The sequence below is a fragment of the Artemia franciscana genome, chromosome 10, assembly GCF_032884065.1.
Source record: "Artemia franciscana chromosome 10, ASM3288406v1, whole genome shotgun sequence".
In the NCBI taxonomy this organism is placed as follows: Eukaryota; Metazoa; Arthropoda; class Branchiopoda; order Anostraca; family Artemiidae; genus Artemia; species Artemia franciscana.
This window is the reverse complement of record NC_088872.1, coordinates 7,124,667-7,150,017: the sequence shown is the minus strand read 5'-3', so window position 1 is coordinate 7,150,017 and position 25,351 is coordinate 7,124,667. Positions and strand designations below refer to the sequence as shown.

At 34.5% G+C, this 25,351-nt stretch overlaps 1 protein-coding gene across 1 annotated transcript in view; it reads left to right on the top strand.

The window, feature by feature from the left end:
- LOC136031717 (cadherin-related tumor suppressor-like) overlaps window positions 1–24,029 on the top strand; it is a 189,667-nt gene extending 165,638 nt beyond the window's left edge. The window contains exons 13-17 of the mRNA XM_065711422.1: window positions 1,594–6,484; window positions 8,602–9,130; window positions 12,797–13,061; window positions 19,266–19,537; window positions 22,459–24,029. Of these exons, the coding sequence (XP_065567494.1) occupies window positions 1,594–6,484; window positions 8,602–9,130; window positions 12,797–13,061; window positions 19,266–19,537; window positions 22,459–23,841 (7,340 nt within the window). The 3' untranslated portion in view covers window positions 23,842–24,029. The remainder of the gene's footprint in view (window positions 1–1,593; window positions 6,485–8,601; window positions 9,131–12,796; window positions 13,062–19,265; window positions 19,538–22,458) is intronic.
- The last annotated feature ends 1,322 nt before the right edge of the window (window positions 24,030–25,351 follow it).

Here is a 25,351-nt window from a genome sequence, read left to right as displayed (position 1 = left end):
TGGAGAGCATCTAGGCCCCCTCCCACGCCACTTTTTTCCAAAATCGTCAGATCAAAATTCTAAAATACTCATTTTGTTCAACATAGTTGAAAAGCTTAATAACTATGTCTCTGGAGATAAAATGACCCCCCACAGACCTTGGGGAAATCTCTTTAAGTTGTAAAATTCGTCCTTTGTTTGCGTATAGTATTTGTTTTTGCGAAGCATTCATACATTTTTCGGGCGTGGAGGGAAGGATGAATTATCTGCTGGGGGATTTTGCACGGGGAGAATTTTTCATGATATGGGAAGTCTCCAATGGGTAAATCCTTCTGGGGAAATTGTACACTGGAGGGATTTGCTAGAATTCCCATCCGAAATTTCTTCAGATGTCTCACTTTCTCTTTACCAATTTTACGCGTGGAGCTGTTAAGGTTAATTGAATGGGGTAAAGTTTCACCAGGTTAAAATTATCCAGAGGATATTTCCGTGGGGAGGGGGATTTTTCCGTGGAGTTGGAGCCAGGTTTCCTGGCGCTATTTAAAAACTATCATAAATTAAATAAAAAAAACAAGATTTTTCAACTGAAAGTAAGGAGAAACTTTAAAAATTAGAACGAAAAGAAATTATTACTTATATAAGGGAGTTTTTCTCTTCCTCAATACCTCGCTCTTTACGCGATGTCTTTTGATTAGGGTCTAAGGCGTCATATTTTTTAGGTTACAGTACTTCACTACCCGATTTAAGAATGATTTTCGAAAAAACAATAACCATCTAATAGACACCTAAAAGTAAAAAAAAAACTTAAGTATAAGTAAAACTAAAATGTATGTTAATAATAAAACAGAAAAAATTATGTATAGTCAAGCGGTGAAAATATTTCATCATTTGATTTAGTATTGATATTTAAATAAATGCAATGGTTAATCATCTGATGGAACCACAAAAAATTAATTATAAGAACAAAATTAAAAATGAAATTGTAAAAATAAAAAAGGGAAATGTTTCATTCGTTTGGCTATTTCAAACATTTAGTTTTGCCACTTGATTGAGTAATGTCATTAAAATGAATATAAGCATTGAACACCCCATAGATTGATAGCTAAAAGAAAAAGCTAAAGCATAAATAAAAGTCAAAAAAGTGATAATAACATTGAAAAGGATAAGAAAACACGCCCTTTGTTCTATTAGGTCTTAAGACGTTTACTGTATAAATTACTGTATTTTGCTATTTGACTTAGTGCTAATAATAAATAACTGCAAGGAATAAATCTATGGTATACTGTCGAAAGCAAAAAGCTAAAGTAAAAGAAAAAAAGGGCCAACAGGGATAAAAAAGAAAAGGAACTTTGCCCTTCGTTTAATCGAAGTCTAAGAGGTGGTAGCATGTTGATAATAGTACTTTCCCATATTAGATTTAAATAAACAGAAAAAAAAAAGAAATCTCTGGGAGGTAGTCAAAAGAACAATGTTAAAGCATAATAAAAGTAATAATAATAATAAGAAAGAAAAAAAAATATATCTCTCGTTAGCTCAAGTTTTAATACACTGTTAATACAAGTTTTAATACATGGTATGTCTCAAAAATTAAATAAAACTTACTTTTCCTTGTAGGTTCATTCGTGTTTGGAGCCAAAGCACAAGATCTTGACATTGGAAATAATGGAAGAGTGACATATCATCTATCTGGAGACGATGCTGATAAGTTTCAGATTGACCAATCCAATGGTGTTATCAAAACAGCTACTTTGCTTCCTAACGACAAAAGTTTTAGTCTCGAGATTCGTGCAACAGACAACGGAGTAGAGCGTCTTTCGTCCACAACAGATTTGGTAGTTAATTTAAGAAAGACTGCAAATTTTCCAGTTATTTCCAAGGCAGATAGCATGTTCAAAATTTCGGAAGAAGTGCATAATAAAGGGCTTACACGATTTTCAGCAAGCTCCCCAAAGAGTGGGAAAGCTGGGGAGATCAAGTACTATATTGCCGGTGGGGATGTTGGTGACGTTTTTGCTATTAATAAAAAGACCGGAGAGCTGAAAGTCGACCAAGGCCTAGACTTTGAAACCTTTCCACAATATGAATTATGGGTTGAAGCAAGAGATTCTGATGACCCGCCACTTGGATCGTTCACCAGCGTTATAGTAAATGTAACTGATGCTAATGACAATGCTCCTGTTTTTGAACGTTCAATTTATAATGCAACGATTTTAGAAGAGCAGACTCCCCCTCAGCTACTAATTACTGTTCGGGCATCTGACCTTGACTCTGGCAGAAATAGTGAAGTTTCATATCGACTCCGATCCAAAGGAAGTGCTACTGAAACTTTTTACCTTGAGGAAAATACTGGTAAAGTATTCACAAAGGCAAAGCTTGATCGAGAAGAAGCAGCTCATTATACTTTAGTTATTGAAGCAATTGATCAGGGTGAACCATCCAAAACAGGAACTGCAACTGTTTTAGTAAACGTTGCTGATAAGAACGACAATCCACCTCGTTTTACTCGGTTATTCAGTGTGAACGTTACTGAAAATGCTCCGATAGGAACGTTTGTGATTCAAGTAACAAGCTCTGACCGAGACATTGGTAGTAATGCAAATGCAACCTATAGCTTTTCTGAAAACCCCAATGGAAAGTTTCGTATCGATCCTATATCCGGTAATGTAACTGTAGCAGGACTCATTGATAGAGAAACGAAGGAAGAATACGTCCTGAAGGTCACAGCTATTGATGGTTCTTGGAGGGCAGAGACACCTCTGACAATCACCGTGCAGGATCAAAATGATAATAACCCGGAATTTGAGCATAGTTTTTACAGTTTCAACTTTCCTGAACTGCAGCGGAATGTGGCATTTGTGGGTCAAGTCACGGCCATAGACAGAGATAAATCAGGACCCAATTCGATGGTGTCGTATAGTCTCAAATTACCTTCGGATTTTTTCTCTATTGATCCAACTAGCGGAGAAATATTCTCCAAGCAGATAGTACGTTATAAGCATTCAAGAAGAGGTCCCTCCCCGGAAAATATCTACTCTTTCATTGTTGTTGCATCTGACCGTGGCAAGCCACCGCTGGCTAGTGAGTGTCTCGTTAATGTTAATATTGTTGATGCAAATAATAATGCTCCCGTCTTTGAAACGAATTCATACTTCTCACCTGTACCTGATGCTGCTATAATTGGCCAAAATATAATCCAAGTACGTGCTACTGATATTAAGGACTATGGTGTAAATGCTCAAATAGAATATGCCATTATTGCTGGGAATGGCTCAGATTTTTTTACTATTAACGAAGAAAACGGTTGGCTATCTGTTGCCAGTCCTCTATTTGGACGAAGAGAGCTTGAATTCGTGCTTCAAGTTCGAGCCATGGATAGAGGTGTACCGCCACAAAGCGATGAAACAGTTGTCTTTTTGGTAATAACTGGCGAAAATAATTATACTCCAACTTTCAGTGCTTTGAGTTATCAGGTCATAGTTCCAGAAAATGAGCCTGTTGGCTCGGTCATAGTAACAGTTACTGCTTCTGACCAGGACATAGGTCCAAATGGAATGATACGCTATTCTATACTGCAACATGAACCGGGGAATCATTTTGCAATTGATCCCACTACTGGGTCAATATCTGTGGCTAACCAACTTGATTATGATACTGTACAGAAGTATGTGCTGAATGTGACAGCAAGTGATCTTGGATTTGTTGCGAGAAAAGCAACAGCTGTCGTTACTGTTTTGCTTATTGACGTAAATGATAATCCTCCTAAATTTGAAAAACAAATATATGAAGGAACAATAGCAGAGAACAGCCCTCCTGGGACACATGTCTTCAAATTACAAGCCATCGACATAGACTCAGCCCGCAATGCCATTATCCAATATTCCATTATTGGCGGAAACGGTAAAGATAGTTTTTCTGTTGACCCAAAAACTGGACAAATAGTTTCTAAAGTGAGCTTTGATTTTGAAGAAAAGAACCTCTTTCTACTTGACATTATTGCTACCAACCCTGATTCTTCCATGTTTGGCTCTACAAGAGTTCAAATCAGAGTTACCGGTGTCAATGAATTCTTCCCCAAGTTTGTCCAGCCAGTTTTTCATTTCACAGTTTCTGAATCAGCACCCTTGGGCTCAATTGCAGGGACGGTTCAGGCCTTGGATAAAGACGGTGGTGATGATGGTATAGTTTATTATCTTTTTGTTGGTTCAAGTAATGAAAAAGGATTTCATATATCACCTGAAACTGGAGTGATCAGTGTTGCAAGGCACCTTGACAGGGAAAGCCAGAGCCGCGTAGTGTTGACAGTCCTTGCGAAAAATAGCGGTGGAATAAGGGGTAACGATACTGATGAGGCTCAGGTGGTTATTTCTATTCAAGATGGCAATGATCCTCCTGTATTTCTGCAACCTCATTATGAAGTGTCAGTATATGAAAATGCAAGTATTGGTTCCTCTATTGTTGCTGTTACTGCTGTCGATAAGGACATCCGTGCACCGAATAACCAGTTTTCTTACACGATTCTTCATGGAAACGCTAATGGCACTTTCAAAATTGATCCCCAGACTGGAATGGTTGAAACAACCTCCAGGCTTGATCGAGAGCTCGAAGCTAATTTCAATATTACTATTGCAGCCATTGACAATGGAATCCCCCAGCAAACTGGTTTAGCTACTGTTCATGTATCTGTTAAAGATGTTAATGATAATGGCCCTTATTTTGAAGGAGGTATGCCAATTGGTTATGTGTCAGAAAATGAGCCCAGTGGTACAAGTGTTACAGTACTTAGTGCCAGCGATCCAGACTTGCCTCCTAATGGAGGGCCATTTAAGTATACTGTTGTTGGTGGGGACCATCGTAATATTTTCACAGTTGATCGTGACACTGGTTTTGTTAGAACAACGAAACCTATTGATAGGGAGGTGTTCAGTGAAATATTACTCGAGGTCGAAGTTATTGACAGTGGTAACCCACCAATGAGATCAGTTCATCCAGTTAAAGTCATTGTTCAAGATAAAAATGATAATCCTTCTACTCCAAGAGCCTTGCAAATCCTTGTAAATAATTATTCTAACGAAAAGTTTAAGGGTAGAGTCGCAGATGTTCCACCAAATGATGTAGATTTAGTTGGCAACTATCAGTGCCGCATACTCAACGGCGAAACTAGCTCCTTTTCCATTCAAAATTCATGCACGCTTTATGCTAGCAAAATTAGTAGCCCTGGGAACTACTCTTTTAAAATATCAGGCAATGATGGAGTACATCCTGATGTGGTATCAACTGTGTCTGTTGCTTTTAATTTTTTTTCGAATAAGACTTTGAACTTTGCAGTTCCTATAAGGATTTACAACAAGACGGGTGAAAATTTTCTAAGTACTTATTGGCGACCTCTAAAGAACCTCTTGCAAAATATCTTCAAAGAGAAAGGAGAGCCACAGATTTTCAGTATTAATAGCCAAGAATCTCATCTTGATATTAGTGTTGTTGTCAAGATTTCTGAGAAGGGATATTTGGCAAAGGAAGAAGTGTATAATGTACTTATGACCAACAAGGACCGGTTTTACAACTTATTTGATGTCCATGGCATTGCTTTCAATTTCACGCCCTGTCAAGAATCCCCTTGCTTAAACGGTGGTAAATGTACTGCCGCCTATCACATTTATGACTCATCAGAAATAACCAGCTCAACATCACTGGTATTAAATACTCCCATGGTTAAAAATGAATATTCCTGCAGTTGTAGATTTGGGTTTAGCGGACAAAAATGTGATCTTCGTCAAGATCCCTGTTCACCAAACCCTTGTGAAAATGGCGGATCTTGCACCAAATCTGGCAAAGATTTCAAATGCATTTGCACAGCTGTTTACCACGGACGGACATGTGACACAGTAAAGCCTAAAATATGCGAAGCTAATCCCTGTAAAAATGGTGGTACTTGCCAAGAGACTCGAGATGGGGGATTTTTCTGTCTTTGCAGAAACGGATTTAGAGGATTAGGTTGTGAGATTACTTCAGATTCGTGCAGGCCAAATCCATGTATGAATGGAGGATCTTGTCTAAATCTAAAGCCTGGCTACAAATGTCAATGTCTTGATAATTTTTATGGATCTTTTTGTGAAAAGAGCAGTTTTGGTTTTGAAGAGCTTTCCTATATGGCTTTCCCGTCTTTGGAGGCTAGTACCAACGATATTTCCATTGTTTTCTCTACTAATAAGCCTGATGCGCTTTTGATGTATAACTTTGGTCATCAGAATGGAGGCCGTTCGGACTTTGTGGCTCTCGAGATTTACGAAGGTCGACCATGGTTTCTATTTGGTAGCATTCAAACAGCCACGGCTTCACTCTTTGTGGAGAAAGAAGTGACAGATGGGAGATGGTACCGAATAACTGCAACGCGAAACGGAAGAGTGGGCTCATTGACAGTAGCTGATTGTACTAACAGTGGAGAAATGTGCACCGAATGTAAGCCTGGTGACAAGAGTTGCTCCACCAGCTACACTGGATTTTCAGGGTAAGTTAAAATGTTTAAGTTCAAGTTTGAACAATTGTGCTGAGCTGTATTCAGAATTGTTGTTTCAGGGGGAGGGGCAGTTTCGTTCAGGGTGCGAGGGAAGGGGGTTACCAAAAGACTGAAAAAGAAGAAGTTTACTCTCAGTGGACATTCCGTAACGACCCAAATAAAGCCAAATAAAGGTTTTCATACCCTTGTACCCTTATAATAAGCATTTTTTAGATCATTTTTAGAGTTGGAGAAACTATTTTTTATTTTATTAGAGGAAATGGGTATCTTTTACATGCATTTTTACAATCAATATACGAGCCAGAAAAAATGGGGGGAGAGGGTTCAAATAGGGCACCCCCTCTTCGATATAGTCCTGCAGTGGACTTTAAATTTTGTCAAACGAAACAATCAAGTGATGTCGTGATGAGAAATCAACAACAGCTTTGCACAACTACAGATTGCAGCATTGTGGGTGCCAAGGCTAACGAAATTTCAGTGCCCGCTGGAATCAAAGAATCAAAATAAAATAGGAGATATTTTATCAATTTAAATCTATAAAGGACCCATAATTAAGGTGCCGTATCAAAAATTCACAACCTAAGGTTGAGTTTTGATAAGGGGTCTCGATTGCGGGGTTGAAATGGGGAACACTTTTTTATTGTGGAGTTCAACAGTGTTCGAGTCTCCTTTTTTAAAGTATAGGAGCTTTATTCATGTTCCGAAAAAATTCTTTTAGGACAAAGAAACAAAAAATATTGAGTTGGCCCAAGAGTTTACACTCTACTAGCCTGTCCAGTAATATGGCTTTGATGGTAGCTTAAAAGTAGTGTCATTGTCATGAAATATTCTGACATTCTGTTTTCTGACGATTTATTCTTTATGCATTTATAGTTTTTAGACAAAATCAAAATGCTCCATTTTTTTACTAATTAGATATAATTGAAAAAAAAAATAAATGGATATTCAGCGACAGGCTTGGGAATAGCTTTTTTTTGGGGGGGGGAGGGTGACACTAAAAATGAATAATTAGTACCCAGAAATTCGGAATAAAATTGGGACTTTTTGTAGGGGGTGGGTTCCCGGACCATCCACTTCCTTGCATGCCTGTTCAACAATTTTAAATTAAATCCTCTTCAAATTATAACTTACTTATATATTTTTATTGAATTTTTACCCTTTTTGATTTTTTTTTAATTTTTCCGACCAAATGTATATTATCTGGCTTCAAATACTATTTTATAAAGTGACATATTTCTTATTTTTATCACAGCCAACAGGATAAAACTTTCTTTTTTTTGCATTTAGTACATGGGTTTCATTGTAATAGTAGCTGTTACAATATGACTAGAAAAAACAGTAATTAACTAATCAGCCAACGGAAATAAACCAGCATGAATTCTTGCAAGTGAAATTTTACTACCATTTGAAATAATTGTTGTTTTTTAATGTTTTATAATGCCCCGTTTTTCGTTCATGATATGAGTCTTTACTAAATAATTGTTGTACTTATTTTAAAATTGGCTATCTTCAAGGGGTTATGCACTAGTACACTTTGTGTACTCCAAATGACTTTAACCAGGAGCACCTACTTATAAAAATTTTAAGGGGGGCTAGAATTTTTTCTTTTTTTTTCAATTTGAAAAAAATGGAAACGTGGTTTTAATTTCTTTTTCAATTGATAGCTTAAAATTATATTTCTTTTTCAATTGATACCTCAAAATTCAATGTCCCCGCCTTCTTGTTGACAAATTATCATTTCAATATTCTCTTTAAGATTATTTTATCAAAAGATATTTTGAAAAAATCCTGATTTCTTAGGGCATTTTTCAATAATAGCCTTTATTCATCTAAAAGCATAATATTTAACGCCTCTACCAGCTTATTGAGGAACCATCTTCTTTAGTTTCAATGTAACAAGTGAGATTCATTTTCAAATTTTTAAATAATTTCTCATATATTTATTTTCGAAGCTTGTTAAATTTTTTTATTTTTTATTAATTATTGTTTTTGTTATTGTATATTCATTATTACTTGTATTATAATTATTCATTTTTAATTTATTTTATTTATTTTGATCACCATTTTTTTTCCTCGCACCAGATTTAATGTATTTACTTTCTTTCTAGAACACTTAATTTCAATGGACAGCCACTCTACATTGGTGGCATCCCATCAATAGAGCCAATTCTGGAACGCCCTCTGCAGGTCCACAATGACGACTTTATCGGATGTATCCAATCAGTATCAGTCAACGGTCGTCCACTCGATATGACACGACCAACCAGTCTTCAAGGTATTTCAAATACTTGCCAGCGAATTTCCGAACCATGTAAAGCACTTGGTGCCGCATGTGGCTCGAGTGATGACTGTATTGATAAATGGAATTCCATTTCTTGTCAGTGCAGCAGTGGCGTTTTCGCTCCGAATTGTAATACTGCACTTCAGCCTCTAACGTTGGACAATCAATCTTACTTGGAATTTAAAGTATCGGAAAAATTCAAAAGAAGAATTTTACAGAAGCCGGGAGGGTTCACCAGCAGGGCGAGAAGTATTAGAGATGATACAGAAAAATCAATATCAGTCACTTTCCGCACTTTTACGAAAGAAGGATGTCTTATATATGCTGAAACCAACACTGACTACACTGCTCTAACTGTAAGTATAAACAAAGAAACTATTGAGAGATGAAACTTAAATTTGTCCTGAAACGGCAACTGAGCGAAAAAGCAAAGAGTGCCCTTTAGAGTGGCAACGATTAACTAAAATTTAGGGGAAGGGCAATGGTTTTGCTCAATCTTTTTAAATGCAGATACAAAAATATATCTAAATCTAGGAGAATACATTTTTTGGTTTGTTTAATGAAACTAACAACAATGGTATTTACCAAACCCTAGAGGAGGGGGCGATTACGCCACCCTCTGCTTTGACCCAAATTGGTGTCTTTGGCCCAGTTAGAGTTATTCAGAAAAATTATAAAGCTAATGCTGAAGCCAAATATTAAAAAATCAGCTATGATTGCTGTATTTATCTCTTTTTTTACATTTGCTTTATATGGGCCAAAGATAAATTACCATTGTCATGACTTAAAATAGTATGTGACCTTTTTACACTTTTGAAACAATTAGTAAAAACCGTTTACTAAGCTGATTTCAAAATGAAGGTCAGGAGGGCAATGTAGGTTAGAAGGAGGAATTTGGTTGGCCCCTTCAGAACATCTTCACAAGTTATTTTTGGTGATTATATTAGAAGAATGGAAATTCCAGATGCGATCTTTAGGCTTGACAATGAAAAAATGTTTACTGATATATATATATATATATATATATATATATATATATATATATATATATATATATATATATATATATATATATATATATATATTATATATATATATATATATATATATATATATATATATATATATATATATATATATATATATATATATATATAGCTTTTGAACAAGAGACTAGCCCTTGCTCTGCAGACTTAGGACAAAATTCTTAGGACATTAGGATGCTTAGGACTTAGGACAAAATTATATATGTGGTGTAATTGAAAAAAAAAAATTTCAATGAAAATAAAAAAAATCATTTTCAGCGAAAATATAAAAAAGAAAGGTATTTCTGATTACTTTCGTTCTGAGAAAAGTAAAAATAAAAGGCATCTGAAATCTGATTACAGTGTTGAATCCATCATTCACAACTGCATCAAAAAATTCCAGTGAGCTAAAATTCATTGAAAAATAAGAGAAAAAAAAGTAGAATTCCCATTTTTTTGCCTGATGAAAAATGAAAATTGATCAGCCGCAAACTGTCGATCATCTTATTTAAAGAGTTTAGACCCCCGGCCCCATTTTGGTCTCAAAATTCTTTATGGCATTACATAGTGTCGTTTTGATCTTCGTAACATGTTTGCATTTTACTGTTACCACCTTCTCTGGAAAACTTTAGTAATTTTGGATTTTGAAATGAACTTTTAGTGGCATCAATTTGGTTGGTTATTAAACCAGTAAAACAGGGCTGGGATGCATATGCATTAACTGTGACTAATAACAGTTGCTGGACCTTTTTTTTTTAACAAGACATTGGGGATCATCCTTTTGAATCTAATTTCATATAATTTTAGGTTGTCAGGAATGAGCCTACTTCGAGTATTAGAAAGTTCGTATTGTTCCGAAATCTGGGAAATATTTGGATTTTTTGCTGAAATTTTTATAGCATCAGCTGTGAGGCTTTCTTATATTTATGTTGAAGATTATGTTTAAAACAATGGGATTATACTGTATCGAAACGGTACATAATAAGGAATGGGGGGGGGGCCTTTTTCAAGCATTAGAAAGTATATATTTTGCCGTCCTTCTTGGAAAATCTCTGATCCCCCGTTCAAAGTTCTGTACATTTATTGGACTTTCTAATGTTAATTTTCAAGTTAAAGTTGAAAATAATGAGGATTATACTGAAAATAAAACGACGCAGAATACATTTCAAGTTGTACTAAAAATAAAGACATAAGCCATTTTGTGAAGTGGTTTTAATACAAAATTCTGACATTCCTAACACAAGGCTTTATCCAGAGGAGTGGGGTTAGGAGGTTGAGCCCCCCTCGAAATTTCGTCCCACTCGTAAGAGCGTAATAAAAATGCATGTAACCAAATTTTGATGCGTATTTAAAAGTTTTTGTACCTCCACTAGGAACGGTAATTTGGTAATTTTAAAATAAATTTTACCATTTATGGTCGTAAAAACCAAAAAAAGTACCTTTTTATTTTTATTTAGATCAAATAGTGCTTTATTCAATATACAAATCACTTATCTCTAATAACTAGTATGGCATAAACAGGGCTGCTCAATAATTCCCTTTCTCATTGTAACTATTGCGTCATCTTAATTATGCCCTGCCACCAAAAGTGGTAATTTTGCCAACTTATGAGTGTAAAAACCAACGAATATACCTCTTACCCTTTTTTAGATCAAGTAGTACTTTATCCAATATACAACTCACTTATCTGTAATAACCAGTATGACATAAAGGGGCTGCCCCAAAATATCCCGTCTCATTTTAACTGTTGCGTCATCTTAATTTTTCCCTGCCAGCAAAAATGGTAATTTTGCCAACTTATGATTGTAAAAACCAACGAATTTACCTCTTATCCTTTTTTAGATCAAAGGGTACTTTATCCATAATGCAACTCACTTATCTCTAGTAACCAGTATGGCATAAAAGGGGTTGCCCCAAAAGTCCCCGTCTCATTGTCCTTATCGCGTCATATTGATTATGCCCTGCAACCAAAAATGGTAATTTTGTCAACTTGTGATTGTAAAAACCAATGAAATTACCTCCTACCCTTATTTTAGATCAAATAGTACATTATCCAATATACAACTCACTTATCTGTAATAACCAGTATGGCATAAAAGGGGCTGCCCCAAAATTCCCCGCCTCATTGTAACTATTGCATCATTTTAATTATGCCCTGCCACCAAGAATGGTAATTTTGCCAACTTATGATTGTAAAAATCAACGAATTTACCTCTAACCCTTTTTTAGATCAAATAGTACTTTATCCAATATATAACTGACTTATCTCTAATAACCAGTATGGCATAAAAGGGGTTGCCCCAAATTCCCCGTCTCATTGTTACTATTGCGTCATCTTAATTATGCCCTGCCACCAAAAATGGTAAGTTGCCAATTTATGATTGTGAAAGAACAACGAATTTACCTCTCACCCTTTTCTACATCAAATAGTACTTTATCCAATATACAACTCACTTATCTCTAATAACCAATATGGCATAAAAGGGACTGGCCCAAGATTCCCCGTCTCCTTGTAACTATGGCATCATCTTATTTATGCCCTGCCACCAAGAAAGATAATTTTGCCAACTTACGGTCGTGAAAGCAAATAACTCTTTTTTTGTGTTCTTTTGCTCAAAGAAGGATTTATCCAATATGTATCTCAGTAATGTCAAGTAAGATTAGTGATTCATTGTACCTCTTAATCATTTAAAATTTGCTCTGATACCAGGAATAGTAATTTGACAGTTTTACACAAATTTTGCCAATTTATGGCTGAACTAAAAAGCACGCCAACTTATGGTTCGCTATTCTAAAATAACCAATATGGTATAATTAGGGCTACCCAAAAAATCACCTTTTCATCCTCTTAAAAAAATCACCTTCTCGTCCTCTTAAATATGGCCTGCCACATGGTAATTTCTGGTATGGTAAATATGGTAACTTCTGGTAAATTAGCTGGAATTTTGCCAACTTGCGGGTCATAAAAAGGAATAATTCAGCTTTCGTCTTTTTTAGATCAAAGAGGGCTTTATCCAATATACATCTCATTCTGGAATTCAGCTGGATATAAATATGACCATACCCGAACGGTTTGTATCCGACGGAGCATGGCATAACCTGACTGTAGTCTGTAAGCACAAGTCCCTTTTTATAGTTCTTGATGATGTCCTAGTGGGAGAAGAGCTAGATCTAAACAGTCTACATGATATTCTTGACCCTTACTTGACGTTACTTACCATTGGTGGAGCTCCAGAGGAAAGATTTACTAGATATGAATCTGGTATGGGCTGATTCTTATTATATACTTTAACTTCGTTTTATTTATTTAAAACAGCTGTAGTTCTAAGAAAATATTCTGCTAATTATTGCTTTACTACTTCTTTAACGTTATTGATTTCACTATATTTGAGGTTTAGCTAACTTAAACTTCTTTTATTTATCTAATTAACTGATTTTTCTTCTAATCTATTATTTATTAATTACTTATTTATCTTATACATTACCGCTGTTATACTTTTCTTATTATTTAACTTAAATTTGTATTATTTTTTAAAAGACTTAAATTTGTGAAAAAATTTTCTCACAATTTATTTCTCCATTATTCATTATTCCCCTGTTTATCTTTCACCTGGTCGATTTAATATTTTTTTTTATTTAATTTGAATTTATATTATTCGTCGAAACGACCGAATCTCATGAAATATTCTTCTTTTCAATTTGACTTTCTTATTATTAATTAATTTCTTATTTATTTTTGCATCTCATAGGTTCTATACTTTTTAATAGCCTAATAACTCGGCTTACTACTTTTACTTTTCTTCCCCATATTTAATTCATGGATTTTCCCAGTCTGTTAATTATTTATTGATTTTTATTTGTGTCACTTTTATCAATTTATTTTTTTACTTAATATTGATCTTTAATTTATTTATCCTTTATTTTCATTGTTTACTTAAATTGTCATTAATTTTTTCTATTGTACACACTGACTTATTCCTTTTTTCGAACAGTTTGGGGTAACGAACTGTAAGTAAGGAGCGACTCGGCTCAGTAGTAACCAAAACTCTAGAAACCGGAATTTTAATATCAATAGAAACATCAAAAGAGTCAGCTTATTGTGCTTATTCCAAATGTGTAAGATTCATCAAGTTTAGTGTTACTTATAGAAAGTAACAAACCTGAGAAAATTTGCCTGATTTTTGAAACAGGGGTAAATACCCCCTGAAATTAAAGAAATCTTAATGAAAATCACACCATCAGATTCAGCGTACCAGAGAACCGTAATGTAGAAGTTGCAAGCTCCTATCTGCAATTAAATAAGAAAAACAAGTTTTGTTTTTTAACTGAAAGTAAGGAGCGACATTAAAACTTAAAACGAACAGAAATTATTCCGTATGTGAAAGGTGCTGTCCCCTCCTCAACACCCCGTTCTTTACGCTAATGTTTTATTTCATTGTTTTATAAAGTAGAGTTGTGCGAAAGGGTCAAACTTTAGCGTAAAGAGCGGGGCGTTGAGGAGGGGACAGCCCCTTATAGTTTGAAATTCACCCATTGTTTACCTATAGTATTTGTTATTCAGAAATATACAGACATTTTGGGGGGGATTGTGCCTGGGGTCGATTTCTATAGGGAGAATCTTCCTTGGGGAGGATTATTTCTGGAGGGTGAATATTCCATGGGAAATGTTACGCTGGGGGATTCGACAGAATTACTATACAAAATTCTTTTTATTTGTCTTACATTCTCTTTGCTAAATTTTCATGTGAAGATGTTCTGAGGGAATTATCCAGGGGCTTTTTTCTGCGTTTTTTGATTTCCGGTAAATAATTTCCACGGAGGGGGTTATTTTTGGACTGATTGGGAAACCGATTAGTGGTTAAAATCTTATTCAAATGAAAGAATGCTAAGAAGAATTTTTCAGGATGAACAGTCCGCAAGCAATTTTACGGGGGGGAGGGGATTTTCAGCGAGCATGGAACTGTCTGGAAGGAATTTGACGGGGTTTTCCGTGAGGGGGAGGGGTATATTTTATAGAGGGTGAGCCAGATTTACCGGCATTATTTGAAAAACGAACAGACATTATTCCCCCATATGAAGGGTTGTCTCCTCCTCAATGCCTTGCTCTTTCGCTAAAGTTTAACTGTTTGTTCCAATTTTTAAGGGCGTCTACTGAAACACGGGAGCCGTTTAATTAGAATAGGAAGTTTTTTTGAAAAGTGCTAACAGCATTATCGTACAGATCAAGGTATTGAGGTGGGGGGAGGCAATCCTTCATATACGGATTAAATCTGCTAAAATTAATATGCAAATTTGTTTTATTTTTTCATGTACGGTGAGCCAAATTTGAGCATGCATTAGATGAAAAAGTTCAGAAATTAAGTGAAAAACATTTTTTTTTTTTACTGAAAGTAAGGAGCGAAGTTAAAACTTAAAATGAACAGACATTATTCCATATGAGAATGGGACTGTCCCCTCCTCGTCACCTCGCTCTTTACGCTAAATTTTCTATTGTTTTAAAAAGTAGAGTTGTGACAAAAAGTCAAACTTTAGCGTAAAGAGCGAGGCATTGAGGAGGGGACAGTCTCTGTCATATATGGACAAACTTATGATTGTATTAAGTTTTAATGTCGCTCCTTACTTTCAGTTAAAAACAAACTTATTTCTTTTATTTAATGTTCATGAAGGATGTTTAAGAAGACATCGCTTTAGTTCCCTTATAGCTGACAAATTGTGTTTTGACAAAACTTGTTTTGATTTGTTGAAAAACAAATCAAAAATAATTCGCTCAGAGAGATCTAAGGTGGAAATTAAGGAAAAAAAGGAGAGATACAACTAGGGATAATTAACTTTTTTTAATTGTATAGAAATCTTTCATTTGAGGGGAGAGGATCTTTAAAACCAACCCCAGGCAGTGATTCCAGGACTATTTTGTTTTATATTGGAAAAAATATTTATTCCCAAATAAAACAAAAGTGAAAATATTTAATTGATGATTAGTAATTTAGGACATTTAATTAGCTTACAAATTAACAATCTGCCGTTAGCCTTTTTCTATCTTTTTTTTTTCAAAATTCTGGATTTTGCACATGCAACATTCAATTAATACCCGTATTTAAGTTATTTTCAAGATTGTACAAATTTTGACTGCTCGAATTTTGTATAACTTTGTGAAAACCCAATATATAGTATAAAATAAAAGTTATGATAATAAACTAACTGTCACAAATACTGTGTTTTTATTATAAATAAATTACCGTTAAAGTTGGACTTTAACGGCAATCATCTTGATTAATTCTCAGTCATTAGTACCATCGCTATATTATTATTTAAGTTATTATAAGTTCATTAAAATACTTGCCCGTGGACCAAAACTAGTTTTTTTTTTTTTTAATTAAACACCGTCGTTTGCGAAAACAGTAATATAATTATTGTTTTTAATCTTGAGGAAATGGATTTACCGCCTTTGATGAAATAATTGCGGAAGATTAGAGCAATTTTCACCAAAAAGGTGTATGAGATTTTAAGATTAGCTAAATAAATACTTAAAGTCTGATTGCAGAAAGTTTGCATTATGAAGAGTGAGTTGCAATCCAGGCTTTGTGTGCGAAATTGGAACCAATTAGAGCGCCACGATCTTTGGGGGCACATAGTAAAGAGTGAAGTGTCTGCATGTGTCTTTTTCCCTAGATACTTTGGGGTTGTCATAAAAACTTAAAAAGGGGCACTGGAGGGCGATGATTGTGTTCTAATCACTTTTGACTATCGAAAAGATACTATAAATTTCAATTTCCAATTGAATGAGCTTCCCTCTGAAGTTTATGCGACCACCTCTTCTATGCGAAGTGACCAGGAAAACAACCCTAAAAAAACAAATAAACAATATATTGAAGACTTATGGCTCTTTACCAGAGCAGTATCCAGGATTTTTGTTTGGAGGGGGTATTTTTGGGGGAGGGGTGCGGGTAAACAAACTAAAAAATAAATCAAAGTTTGTTTATAGGCTATATGTTACGTTTTTACGAGCTGGACAAATATTTTTTGGTGGAGGGAGGGAGGCGTCAAAAACCCTAACCCCCTCCCTAGATACGGCCTTGCTCCTTACTAAGTTTAAGCCAATAAGAGAAAGGGTCGATTTTACTTCATGCTCCTTTTTAAATAGGATTCGAGACTACAGTAATAAAGGATATATGCCCCTAGTTTTGCCAACCTTGTCTGCTGTATAGAACGGTTGTCACTCCTCTTAAAGGAGTTTGCAGACCTAGATATAGTGAACCATAGAGTTTTTAATTTTTTTTTTCAAAGAGTGTAATAAGTGAACGTATTTTTTTTTTTATAATTGTAATATCATTAATCACATAATTACATAATATCATTGATTACATTAATTAATTAGTTACATTATAATTAATTAATTAATTAATTACATTAATTAATAATTATTAATTTATTAATTAATTACATTACTAATTAATAATTAATTAATTAATTACATTAATATCATTAATTACATAATTGTAATTGTAATTGTAAATGTAATAAGTGAACGTATTTTTTTTTATAATTGTAATATCAGTTGGTTGTCGAACAGTGTACAGTGAACAGTGAACAGTGTTGGATGTAACAGTGTATTTTCAATTTTTCACTAGGTCCACTCATATTTTTCCAATTGTAATATTAGTCGACAAAGATTTAGTTTTTTTTTTACAATTCTTTCCACAGAGTGTGCTAAGTGAGCACATTTATTTTTTTATTGTGATCATTCGATCGGTGATAAAGTCGGAAAGAATTCTAACAGCGATTTTCAAATCTTTTCAAAGACTGTGTTATGTGACCTCAAGTTTTTCAGACTGTGATACTAGTTAGAAAACAATGTAACATTGTCTTTAAAAAATTTTCCCAAGAGTTCAGAAAGCCCCCTCATATTTTTCTTATAAATTGTGATATTAGTTGGCGAACATTCTATCAACGATTTTCATTTCTTTTCAAAGAGTGTGATAAGCAAGCTCAAAATTTTGAGACTGTGATATTAGCTGCCAAACATTGTAACAGACCATTATAAATTTTTTAAAAGAGTTTACTAAGTGAAGTCTTTTTGTGTTTTTATATTAGTCGCCAAAAATTGTAATGGGGTATTTTTAATTTTTTTTTAATGAATATACTAAGGGAACTCGTCTTTTTGCTATTACGCTATCAGTAGTGAACCTTAAGGTAAGATAAGACTTATTTCAACAAAGCGGCCAAAAGCGGCAAAGCGGCCTTATATCACAAGCCAAAAAGGGCCGAATTCGCACTTTGGTGTCTGTACAAAATCATAAAATTGCAATCAATAAAAAGTCAAAGATAAAAACTCGTGTAAAGTTAAAACAGGGAAAACAAATTTCAGAAAAAGTCTAGCTAGCAAGAATTACAAAGTTCGAAATTGTAAAATAAATACTAAAACTATAAGATAAAAGTGGAGTGAGAAGAGGGGGGGGGGGGTATTGATTTAAAATTTCAACTACGTGAGGGATCAACGGTCTTCTATATCTTTCAGTGGAAACTTTTATTGGGGCAAGAGGGGGATTTTTCTTGAAACAAAACGAGGGAGTTTGGGGGGGGGGTAAATATTCACTAGGGAAAAGAGAAATAATACGAGGTTTATGCACAGCATTGTGGGCAAAACGCAAGAAAATTTGTGCTCTCCTTTCCTTAAGGGTGACTAGATTTGCTCTCCGAAGAAGGGAAATTTAAGGCACATTGTAACAGTACAGAAAATATAGGTGACCTAGAAACTTTTGAGACAATGGTTAATGAAAACTTTTGATGAAACGCTCTCTATAAACGTTCCTTTATAAAAATTCCCTAAGAATATTCCCATTAAATAGTACGAAATTAAATTTAATTTCAAATATTACTATTAAATTACTATTAAAATATTACAAAAAAATGGGGTAAATAGTTAAACCTTAAGCGGAGCCGTATTCGTAAATATTACTATTAAATTACTATTAAAATATTACAAAAAATGGGGTAAATGGTTAAACCTTAAGCGGAGCCGTATTCTGGGTAAGAGTGTGACGATTTTTGACTGTCGCTAAATTAAGTTTAAGGGTAAAAATGATGCACATCCTTTTAGAACTGTTCTACAATTTCAGGCAATTTGGCACGAACTAGGCGCCATATTGTTTTTAAGTTTTGTTTAAAAAAATAGCGGTCCAAATTAATTTGTTACATGAGTTTAGGGGTAAAAATTGTGTCCTTTTAGTGGATACCAGATGCTATAGTAATGAGGAATAGGCTGAGTTTTCTTTCTTTTTCTTTTCTTTGAGTTAGTAGTTTGATGAGATATTAAAGAAAGGTCGAGAAGCAATTATTTACCATAACGACTATTTAAGGAAAAAAACATTAATTAGTCTTTCTATATTAAGGACAATAAAAATAAAAATAAATAAAGGTGAAGTGAATCATTTTTATTACCATTAAGAGACTCATTTCTATATTTTAGGTTTTGAAGGTTGTATTGCAAATGTCACTGTAAATAATGAAATTCAACCAATAAATGGATCTGGTGGTTATTTCAAAGAGGTGATAGTTCACGGAAAGGCTATGTTCGGCTGCAATGGTGCTGCAGCACTGGGAACTAGTTCTGCCCCAGATCCGCTGTCGATTGGTATAACATTGGTCGTTGTTTTCTTCAGCACACTGTTGGTGGGGATTTCAATCAGTTTTATTGTTTTCCGATTAAGAAGACAGAGAAGAGATCAAAAAGGTTTTCAGGTATGTGTCAGCATGTTGATCAAGATAAATATATTTGAATGGCTACCAAACATTATGATAATATTTTAAAAATGTTATAGCAACTAGTCTACCTGTATAACTGGTATCTGTCTGTAACCCTAAAAAGGGGTACACGAAGTCCTGCTAGCTCAACAGGTAGAGCCTCCGATTTTCCTAATCATTGGTGCCTGGGTTCAACCCCAGTTTTCGAATATTTTTCGTCGGTAAAAATTAAAACATTGTGAATATATGTGATATATATATATATATATATATATATATATATATATATATATATATATATATATATATATATATATATATATATATATATATATATATATATATATATATATATATATATATATATATATATATATATATATATATATATATATATATATACATATATATACCACATCCCCTAAGTATCCCCTAAATCCCCTAAATGTGCCGCATTGTGGATAAGTTCGCAGTCTATTTGGAAATCTGAAATCCCCCAATCTGTTACTAGAGGCAGACAGTTCGCCAAAACCAGAAGCCAGATTCAAGTATACTCAATTAGTAATTTTAATTAAAAAACAATTTTTTTTTACCAACACTCTTTAATAATATTATCGAAAGGTAGACTAGTCGAAAGATTTGTGTCAACAATCCAACGTTGGTTCTTGTCCGATCTTTAAGTATATTTCTTTTGAGGAAATATTCTTTATTTTACTTTAAAAATACCTTTGTTTTACTTTAAAAAAGAAAAACTAGGATTTCTTTTGAAACTTAGAAAAATGTGATTAAACACCAGCTGAAGGAATTCAAAAGACGTAAGGTGACGTTAAAAAAACGAAGTTATTCTCACACCACACTCCTTAAATAAAGCAAGATCTGTCCATCAGTTTAATTTTTTTTTCCATGGTATTTAGAATTTCTTTTAATAAGTTATTTCCTTCTTAGTCAATTAAGGAAATAGTTAGAAATAGGAGCTTTTGGCATTAAGATCTTTTTCATTGCCTCAAAGAAATAGAACAAGAAAAATACACTATGCCTTAGATTTTAGAAGTTAACACCTGGTCGAGAAAAGCAAAATAACTTTTTATTATAAGGTCTTAAGCCACATCACTGCAAATTATGACATTTTACCCCCTAGCTTTATAGGTGGTTTGATTGGTAGCAACATCACCTTTATTTGTGTTAATTATAGAATATGTTTACTCAATGCAATTGCTTTAAGATGACATCTATAAAATTGCTCCAGCTGAATGAAATTCTGCAATTCAAATAAAAATTTGTTAAGTCCCTCCCCCCTTTTCAAATATACTAGACCATATCACCTTAAAATACCTATTGTCTTTTGATTTACCTTGCTGCTTAACGAGAATAAATTCTTGGTGCCTATGGGTCCTCAGTTTATCACGTATAAGTGGGCCTTAGGTTGTCCCATAGGAAGTTCATATTGGTTCTCTATATAGATTTAACATTTCTAAATAATTTCTATTGTACAGAATGAGGATATGAGTTTACCTCATTTTATCTAAATTTTCTGTTCTTGTTATAAATTCTCCTTTTAAGAAAACATACTTTTTAATATTGAAGGCTAACTGATTTCTAACTGATTTTAGTATAAAGACTACTACTACTACTGCTAAAAAGTCACCGCAGTACTAAGCCAACACAGCTACGAATACTCCTCCTCCATCAAAATCTATTCAAAGCCTCCCTCTTTATATCCTCCTAGGGAGTTCGCATTTTCCTTAAATCATTCCTCAGGAATTCCTCCCGCCCCAACTGCGGACGGCTTGCTTTCCGTTTAAACCTAGGCAGTTGGTGGAAAAGGACCATTTTCGGCAATCTGGGGGGTACCCAGAACAATCCGTAGGCAATTTCTCGGAAAAGATTCAACAAAACTGCAACATACCTTGAAGCTTGTGATTGTTGGAGGCAGATTTCTATCGCAAGACCAAAAGTTAAATTTAAAGTTAAATTTAAATAAAAAGTAAAAATTTAAATTTAAAGTTAAAAGTTAAATTTTTAGTTTGAAAGCACTGCTTATTAAAAAGTATCGACAAACCAGGTCTATATTTTTCAGATATTCTGCTCTATTCGATACTTTTGCTGTGTAACATACTGTCTTTTGAGTTTCCGAAGGTTAATTTTGGTAAAACTACCCAGCTATTGGACCTAATCTCAGAGGGAATATTTTGAGCCCATAAACATAGGCTTTTCAAGAAACTAACGGATATTAATGGAAATAGTTTTATAAAAGGCTAAGCTAATTGGGATTTGTTGACTACGATATTGAAAGACTTCTTTTTCCTTCATATAAGCTTAAATAAAAGTTTAACGCATATCAATAAAAATACTGTTTTTTGTCTTCTCAATTTGTGTCTCTGAATGAATTCGTCTATCAGTGAGTCTGTCTGTCTGTGATAGCGTTGCTTTGTCCCAACTTCAAGATCCTGTGTCTAATATTGGGGAATACTTTCCAAGATTAGATTCAAGGAAGAACGTAGGTTGGGAATTAGACTCCAGTGCGTTTAAACTAGTTAGTAGGCGTTCAAAGTAATGGTATGATTACTAGGAATTTCTTTTAAATTTAATGCTGGGAGAATCAAATCTTTAGTTGGTCTGTTAGTGTTTTTATGGTGGTGTGACTGTTCAGATAGTGATTAGCTATCCGACTTTTTACCTAAAAAAAGAGTATCATACCTAAAAAAAAAAACGTTGATGAAACGGAAAAACTAGCTAATTTTTGTTTAGTTGCTTCTTTTTACTGTGTTTATTTCAGTATCTGTGACGTTAATTTCGCCAGTTTTTATTTTAATTTTTTTCCTTAGTCTAACTTCAGCTTTTCTCTAATTTTCTCTAATTTTTAAGAAAATATAACAAGCAATTTCATCCTGCCGTCTCACATTCCTGTTATTTTTCAGGGTCACGGAAAGTCAAAGGGTGTGGCTATTTTGGGAAGAGCTCCCCCAGAGAGTACCCGCGCCCACCCAGAAGGGGGATATGCTGACAATAATGACTACACCGACGAAATAATGCGTCCTAGTGTCAATCAAGATATATCAACGCGGAAAATACGTGACGGAGAATTAACCATTGAGCGAGGTCAAAGACCAGACATTATTGAACGCGAGGTGGTAAATAGCTCACCAGGTGTGAATATGAGATTGGAAGATTCTGTTTCCACCTTAGGTCAAATGATTGACTCAGAAGCACCTGAACATTATGATTTAGAAAATGCAAGCAGTATAGCGCCCTCTGATATTGATATAGTGTACCATTATAAAGGGTATCGCGATGCTGGTATGAGAAATAAGTACAAACTTCCCTCTCATGTTACTAATTATCATAAGCATAATCATAGACATTCACCACATAATTTTCCTAGTCAAATACACAGAGAGTCCCCACGTAATATGCTACGAGCAAGTCCGGCACAGGGGTTATCAGGTTCAACGCTGCCTGTAACATCGAACCGAGAATCGCCACATACGCTAAAAATGCAATCAACTCCTTTAGCGAGGTTAAGTCCCAGTTCGGAGCTTTCTACACAAATGCCACGCATTTTAACACTGCAAGACATCAGTGGCAAACCTTTACAAACTGCACTCTTGGCGACTGCTCAAGCCAATGCTGCAGTGAAAGACGTAACAAGTCAAAGTGAGCGCAGTTTAAATAGCCCTGTGAGTCAAATGAGTCACAGCTCTGGCTCTTTGCAAACATCTGTGCTTAAAGATAAACGAACTGTTAAAAAGGGGAGTGTCCGTTTAGCTAACTCAAATAGTTTAATTAGTGCTATGGATGCAGTGTCTAGCTCAAGTGACGAACGACCTCGAATGAACCAGAAGCTCAATGATTTAATGGAAACGAATACTGATTTATTAGAAGCAAATGACTCAAGTACTGACGAGTCTGGCAATGATTCATTCACTTGCTCTGAATTTGAGTATGAAAATAATTATGAGAAAGTGAATCGTGATAATTTTAGACAAGAAAATATGATATTTTCTAAATTATCAGAAGCCGATAATGAAAATGACCAAGACAATGAGTCTACGAAACGATTTGATGGGTTTGAGTCATTTAGAGGCTCGTTAAGCACACTTATTGCTTCTGATGATGATTTTGGACCTTATAAACATAATGACGGTGATCCGCTGTCTTGGAGCTATCTGTTAAACTGGGGACCAAATTTTGATAGTTTAGTTGGGGTTTTTAAGGACATTGCGGAGTTGTCAGATACAAATTCAGAGCGAAGAACCCCAAGGCAAAGTAATTCAGGAAAATTAAATGAGGAATATGTATAACCCTTTGCCATGATTCTATGAGCTTTTTGTGATATAATTTATTTTTAGCGTGAAATTCGTTTTTTTTGTAATTACGCCATTGTTCAGTGCCAAAATTTTTCAATGAGTGGCATACTAATGAAGTGCCTTAATCCTACCATGTCTCATTTTTATTAGTTTTTGTTACAAATTAAACTGATTTTATATAAGCCTCTAAAGTCTTATACATATCAATGATGGAAGTATTTCTAAGATGTCTCTTAAGACAGACCCATACAACTGGTCACAAGCACAGGTCAAGCTACAAAATGGGGAGGATGGGGGCTGTGAGTCTCAGCCGCGCTTATCACAGAAAATATCAGATATCCTTTTTTCTCATTTTACTACTAATTTAGAACAGGGTCCCTCGATGAAGATATTCATATTAAAGATCCCCTATGTTGGATCAAATATTAGTACTGTCACTCTTTTACCTAAAATCCCTAACCAAAAATAGGTACTATTTTTGTTAAATCTTTTAAACCTTTTTAAACCTTTTCATTCAATGTGCTTCTTAAACCTTCCCATTTATTACAATCCCATTTATGATCATGAGTTTCCTGGTGACCCCATATAAATATAAAAGAACAATAAATAAATATCTTTTGATGATTTATTTATTAGGTAATACTATATATATATATATATATATATATATATATATATATATATATATATATATATATATATATATATATATATATATATATATATATACTAGCTGTTGGGGTGGCGCAAAGTGCCACCCCAACACCTAGTTGGTGGGGCGCTTCGGGCCCCCCCAAGCCCCCCCCCCCCCGCGCGTAAGTCGTTACGCGCCATATTAGTTACGCGCCATTGTAGTTGTGTCCCACCTGTGAATATAGATAGACTTATATATGTGTTTCAAACTACGTAAAAATTGCGAATATACAACATTCTTGGCTTTCCCACTACTGGGAGCTTTCCGTTTCCAATTGCCAGCAATTGATCTGAAAATGTTTGACCAGAGTCATCGTTTTGCAATCGGACACGCATATTTGTAGTTAATTTTAATATTTTTACGTGTGCCCATAAATTAGAATTTTTCAGGCAAGCATTCATTTCGTCTGCAGGAGTTGATCTAGGTATTATAGGTAATGTTTGCCTGAAATCTCCCACAAGCAATATTAATGTGCTGCCAAAGGGTTTCGACTTCCCTCTCAAATCTTTCAAGCATTGATGCAGAGCCTCGAGCGATTTTTTGTGTGCCATTGTGCACTCACTATAAATTTCTGATGCAAAATCAAAAGTCATATCTGACGTCTCTAACTGTTTTCGATGGAGTATATCTTCGGACATTTTTGACTTATATTTTTCCCATAACTGTAGGAGCTGATGGAGAGCAAGTTGTTAAAATGATGCCAAACAATGCACGAATTTGACTTGGGGTTGACGTTTCGCACGCGTCATTGATGCAGTTATCCCAGTGTTGGTCATTCTCCAATAAATTCAGAGCTTGGCATGCACTACG